Source organism: Nothoprocta perdicaria, unplaced genomic scaffold, assembly GCF_003342845.1.
Source record: "Nothoprocta perdicaria isolate Ctin4 unplaced genomic scaffold, notPer1 scaffold_858, whole genome shotgun sequence".
NCBI classification, from domain to species: domain Eukaryota; kingdom Metazoa; phylum Chordata; class Aves; order Tinamiformes; family Tinamidae; genus Nothoprocta; species Nothoprocta perdicaria.
Genome location: NW_020456152.1, coordinates 1 through 5,657, shown reverse-complemented (window position 1 = coordinate 5,657; position 5,657 = coordinate 1). Strand labels below are relative to the sequence as shown.

The 5,657-nt window shown below is 63.3% G+C and overlaps 1 protein-coding gene across 1 annotated transcript in view; it reads left to right on the top strand.

Annotated features, from left to right (window-relative positions):
- The window catches only part of KHSRP (KH-type splicing regulatory protein), a gene marked incomplete at both ends in the record, with an annotated part of 8,831 nt that extends 3,180 nt beyond the window's left edge, over positions 1–5,651 (top strand). The window contains 13 exons of the mRNA XM_026052218.1: positions 1,070–1,171; positions 1,259–1,330; positions 1,425–1,482; positions 2,612–2,783; positions 2,858–2,956; positions 3,258–3,356; positions 3,430–3,532; positions 3,626–3,726; positions 3,811–3,952; positions 4,042–4,202; positions 4,288–4,406; positions 4,509–4,597; positions 5,509–5,651. Coding sequence (XP_025908003.1) covers positions 1,070–1,171; positions 1,259–1,330; positions 1,425–1,482; positions 2,612–2,783; positions 2,858–2,956; positions 3,258–3,356; positions 3,430–3,532; positions 3,626–3,726; positions 3,811–3,952; positions 4,042–4,202; positions 4,288–4,406; positions 4,509–4,597; positions 5,509–5,651 — 1,460 coding nt within the window. The remainder of the gene's footprint in view (positions 1–1,069; positions 1,172–1,258; positions 1,331–1,424; positions 1,483–2,611; positions 2,784–2,857; positions 2,957–3,257; positions 3,357–3,429; positions 3,533–3,625; positions 3,727–3,810; positions 3,953–4,041; positions 4,203–4,287; positions 4,407–4,508; positions 4,598–5,508) is intronic.
- Between the last annotated feature and the right edge of the window lie 6 nt (positions 5,652–5,657).

The following is a 5,657-nucleotide window of genomic DNA, read 5'->3' as shown; positions in this document are numbered from 1 at the left end:
CGGTGTCCCCAGCATCCCTGCCGTGTCCCCACAGTGTCCCCACGGTGTCCCCACGGCGTTCTCAGCATCCATGCGGCTTCCCCACGGCGTCCCCACGGCATCCCCAGTGTCCCCACAGCATCCCCAGCATCCCCACAGCATCCCCGCGGTGTCCCCAGCATCCCTGCGGTATCCCTATGGTGTCCCCAGCATACCCATGGTGTCCCCACAGCGTCCCCGGTGTTCCTGTGGCATCCCCACGGCGTCCCCATGGTGTCCCCAGCATCCCCACGGCATCCCCAGCGTTCCCACGGGGACGTAGCATCCTCGCAGCGTTCCCACGACATCCCCCGGTGTCCCCATGATGTCCCCGGCACCCCCATGGTGTGCGTCCCTGGTGTCCCCAGCATCCCTGTGGTGTCCACAGGGTGTCCCCAGATTTCTGTGGCATCCCTATTGTGTCCCCAAGATCCCYGTTGTGTCCCCATGGCCAGCGCAGTGTCCCTGTCATCCTCGCGGCGTCCCCATCCCCATCCAGGATCCCAGTGGCATCCCCATTGGCGCTGTGGTGGCCCCGCTCTGTCACCTCCCTCCCCTCTCACGTCCCTGTCTTCTTCGTGCCCSTCGTGTCCCCGTCACACTGATGTCCCCTCCATCCCCAGCGTGTCCCCACGCCTGTGTCATCCGTGCCACCACTGGGCTCACGTCATGTTTGTCTGCCTGGTGTCACCTCAGTCCTTTCTGTCCCCGTCCTGGGCGTGCCAGCGTCGTCTTCAGTCCCCGTGCCACCCCCAGTGGTGACATTAACATCGCCGTGTCCCTCCCGTGTTCTTTCCATGGCATTGTCACACCCCGGGTGCGGTGGCGCCTGYTCTACCCACCCGCATTGTTTTCTGTGTCCCCCCATCCTTGTGTSCCCTTGGTGTCCCCGCTGTCCCCATGGTGTCCCCTTCACGCCTGTACCCTCGTGCCATCCTTTCTGTCCCCGCCACCGCAGCCCCGTCCTTGCTGCGGTGACACCGTTCTGCCACCTTTGTCCCCACGTCCCCCCCTCGTTGCCCCCCTGCCGTCCTGCCCCCTTTACCCCCAGGATGTCCCCCCTTGTCCCCCCGGGGCCTGACAACGTGTCCCGTTTGCAGCAGGTCGACGGTGACCGAGGAGTACCGCGTGCCCGACGGCATGGTGGGACTCAGTGAGTACCGTCACCGGGGGGACACTGGGGACACCCCGGGGAGGGGGGACACACTGCGCCCCCCCTCACTCGCCCCCATTTCCCCAGTCATCGGCCGGGGCGGGGAGCAGATCAACAAAATCCAGCAGGATTCGGGCTGCAAGGTGCAGATCTCGCCAGGTAGGAGCGGGGCCGGGGGGCGTGGGGACACCACGGGGTGTCACGCGTGTGTCCCCCCCGCCGCTGGCGCTGACACCCGCTGCTCCCCCCCCAGACAGCGGCGGCCTCCCTGAGCGCAGCGTCTCCCTCACCGGCTCCCCGGAGTCCGTGCAGTGAGTATCGCCCGGCGCACACGCGTGGGACACGCGTGTGTGTGTGCCCCGCCGTGGGACACGCGTGTGTGTGTGTATGTGCCCCGCCGTGGGACACGTGTGTGTGTGTGTGTGCCCTGCCGTGGGACACGCGTGTGTGTCTGTGCCCCGCCGTGGGACACGCGTGTGTGTGTCTGTGCCTCGCCGTGGGACACGCGTGTGTGTGTGTGCCCCGCCGTGGGACACGCGTGTGTGTGTGTGTGCCCCGCCGTGGGACACGCGTGTTTGTGTGTGTCCCTGCCATGGGACACACGTGTTTGTTTCCCACCATGTGACACGTGTGTCCATGTGTTCCCCACAGTCGGACATGCGTGTATGTGTCCTGCTGTGTGACACGTGTGTCCCCACATCTCCCCGTGTGACACGTGTGTGTGTGTGTGTGTCCTGCCATGTGGCACACGTGTGTCACTGTGGCCCCTGCCATGTGACACGTCTATACGTGTCTTCCACTGTGGGGCATGCGTGTGTATCCTGCCGTGTGACGTGCGTGTGTCACCGTCCATGTGACACGTGTGTCCTTCATCATGTGACATTCACGTGTCCCTGCGTCCCCTACCGTGTGATGTGCGTGTGTGTCTTGGCATGTGACACGTGTGTGTATCCCATGYCGTGTGACAYGTGTGTGTGTCCCTCACTGTGTGAYATGCRTGTGTCCCTTGCCGTGTGTCATGCGTGTGTCCCTTGCCRTGTRACGTGTGTGTATCCCRTGCCGTGTGACACGCGTGAGAGTCCCGCCGTGTGACATGCATGTGTGTCCTTTGCCGTGTGACATGTGTGTGTCCCTCACTGTGTGACGTGTGTGTGTCCCTTGCCATGTGACATGTGTGTGTGTCCCTCGCTGTGTGATATGCGTGTGTCCCTTGCTGTGTGACATATGTGTCCCTTGCCATGTGAYGTGTGTGTATCCCATGCCGTGTGACACGCATGAGTCCCGCCGTGTGACACGCGTGCGTCCCGCCATGTGACATGCGTGTGTGTCCTTTGCCGTGTGACATGCGTGTGTGTGCCCATCACCACGTGACATGCATGTGTGCCCCTCGCCATGTGACACACGTGTGTCCCGCCGTGTGACACGCGTGTCCGCCCGCAGGAAGGCCAAGCTGATGCTGGACGACATCGTGTCGCGGGGCCGGGGCGGGCCGCCGGGGCAGTTCCACGACAACGCCAACGGGCAGAACGGCACAGTGCAGGAGATCATGATCCCGGCCGGCAAGGCCGGCCTCGTCATCGGCAAGGGCGGCGAGACCATCAAGCAGCTCCAGGTGCGCGTGCTTCGCGTGCCCTTAGCGTGCTCTTAGCGTGTGCTCGGCGTGCGCTGAGCCCCGTCCCGCCGCAGGAGCGCGCCGGCGTCAAGATGATCCTCATCCAAGACGGTTCCCAAAACACCAACGTGGACAAACCGCTGCGGATTATCGGTGACCCCTACAAAGTGCAGGTAGGAGCTGCGCCGCGGCCCCCCGACACAGTCCCTGTCACCCCCCCGGTGGCCACCGTGTCCCCCCGTGGTCCCCATCTCCCCCCTCCGCAATTCCCTTGTCCCTCCCTGTCCTCCCTGTCTTTTCTGTCATGGTCCTCGTGTCCCCCCGCCGTGGTCCCTGTGTCCCCCCACGGTCCCCATGTCCCTTCCCTGCAGTCCCTGTGTCCCCTCCCTGCGGTCCTTATGTCCCCTCCCCATGGTCCCGTGCCCCCCATGTCCCCCCCCCGCCCCCGCGGTCACGGTGTGCCGTGTCCCGCAGCAAGCGTGCGAGATGGTCATGGACATCCTGCGCGAGCGCGACCAGGGCGGCTTCGGCGAGCGCAACGAATACGGCTCCCGCGTGGGCGGCGGCATCGACGTGAGCAGGGCGGGCACGCGGGGGGGTGCGCGGGGCGGGGGGCAGCTCCCGCCGACCCCCGTGTGCCCCCCAGGTGCCCGTGCCCCGGCACTCGGTCGGCGTCGTCATCGGCCGCAGCGGCGAGATGATCAAGAAGATCCAGAACGACGCCGGCGTGCGGATACAGTTCAAACAAGGTCGGCAAATCCGGCACGGGGGGGGGCCAGGAGGGGGCCTTGCTGCCCCCCCGGCCCGGCTGACCCCCCCTCTGCCCCCCCGGTGTCCTGCAGACGACGGGACGGGCCCCGAGAAGATCGCGCACATCATGGGCCCCCCCGAGCGCTGCGAGCACGCGGCGCGCATCATCAACGACCTGCTGCAGAGCCTGCGGGTACGGGGGGCCCCGCGGCTACGGGGGGGCCCCGCGCGCCGCCCCCCCGCCGCTCACCCCCCCCCGCTGTGTTCTGCCCCGCAGAGCGGCCCCCCCGGCCCGCCGGGACCCGGGATGCCCCCCGGGGGCCGCGGCCGCGGCCGGGGCCAGGGCAGCTGGGGCCCCCCCGGCGGCGAGATGACCTTCTCCATCCCCACGCACAAGTGCGGCCTGGTCATCGGCAGAGGTGAGCGCGGCCCCCCCGCGCCCCCCCCATCCCGGCGGGCGTCCTCGGCCCCGTGTCACGCGCCGTGTCCCCCGCCGCCGCCGCCGCAGGGGGCGAGAACGTGAAGGCCATCAACCAGCAGACGGGCGCCTTCGTGGAGATCTCGCGGCAGCTGCCCCCCAACGGCGACCCCAACTTCAAGCTCTTCATCATCCGCGGCTCCCCGCAGCAGATCGACCACGCCAAGCAGCTCATCGAGGAGAAGATCGAGGTGGGGGCGCCGGGGGGGCCCCCTGCCCCCCGCCCGGCCCCCGGCGCCGCCCTGGGCCTCAGCCGCGTCTCTGTCCCCTCCGCAGGGTCCCCTGTGCCCCGTGGGGCCGGGGCCGGGCCCGGGGGGGCCGCCGGGTCCCGCCGGCCCCATGGGCCCCTTCAACCCGGGGCCCTTCAACCAGGGCCCGCCGGGCGCCCCCCCGCAGTGAGTACCGGGGCTCACCTGGGCCGCGGGGGGGGCGAGCAAGGGGGGGCGCTTAGGGGGTGCCCCCGCGCTCCTCAGTGCCCCCCCTCCCTTCTCCCGCAGCCCCGGGGGCCCCCCCCCGCACCAGTACCCCCCCCAGGGCTGGGGCAACACCTACCCGCAGTGGCAGCCGCCGGCCCCCCACGACCCCAGTGAGTGCCGCGGCCCCCCCCGGGCCCGTGACCCCCCGATTGTGTTGCCCCTTTATTTGTCTTGACCCCCACCTTGGACTGCCTCGCCCCCCCTTTAATTATCGTAGTTGTGCTTTATTTGGGCCTCGTCTTTTGGTTTTTCAGTCTCCTTTTAATTTCCTGAACCCAGCTTTTAATTATTGAGCTCCTGTATTTATTTTGACCCCTCACTTTAATTTTTGATTCCCCTTGAGTGTTCCGAGCTGTCCTTTGAATTTTACTTCTTCATTTTAACTTCCCTTTTAATATTTCGACACTCCCGTTTATTTTATCCCTCATTTATTTGGATCCCCTTTTAATTGCTGATCCTTCAAGCCTTTTACTCCTATTTTTATTTTATTTTATTTTATTTTATTTTATTTTATTTTATTTTATTTTATTTTATTTTATTTTATTTTATTTTATTTTATTTTTTATTATTTTATTTTTACTTTATTTTACTTTTTATTATTTATTTTTACTTTGTTTTTATTTTATTTTATTTTATTTTATTTTATTTTATTTTATTTTATTTTATTTTATTTTATTTTATTTCATTTTATTTTATTTCATTTTTATTTTATTTCATTTTTATTTTATTTCATTCTATTTTAATTTCATTCTTTTCCTTCTTTATTTATTTTGACCCCCCTTTAATTTCCGCACCTCTCCTTTAACTTCCCCCCCAACTATCACCTCCTTAATTATTTCTCCTTATTTATTCCAACACCCCTTTAATTTACAGACCCCCTCTCCGTTCCCCCCGCTTTATTTCACTCTTGGTTTTTCACCTTGGACGCCCCCTCCCCAGCTCCCGAATTCTTTAATTCCGTCGTCGAGCACTCCGCTCGTTCTTTGCCCCCGCTAATCCCCCGCCGTGGCGGTGCCCGCAGGTAAGGCGGCGGCGGCGGCCGACCCCAACGCCGCCTGGGCCGCCTACTACTCGCACTACTACCAGCAGCCGCCGGGGCCGGTGCCGGGGCAGCCGCCCGCGCCCGCCGCCCCCCCCGTGCAGGGGGAGCCCCCCCAGCCCCCCCCCGCC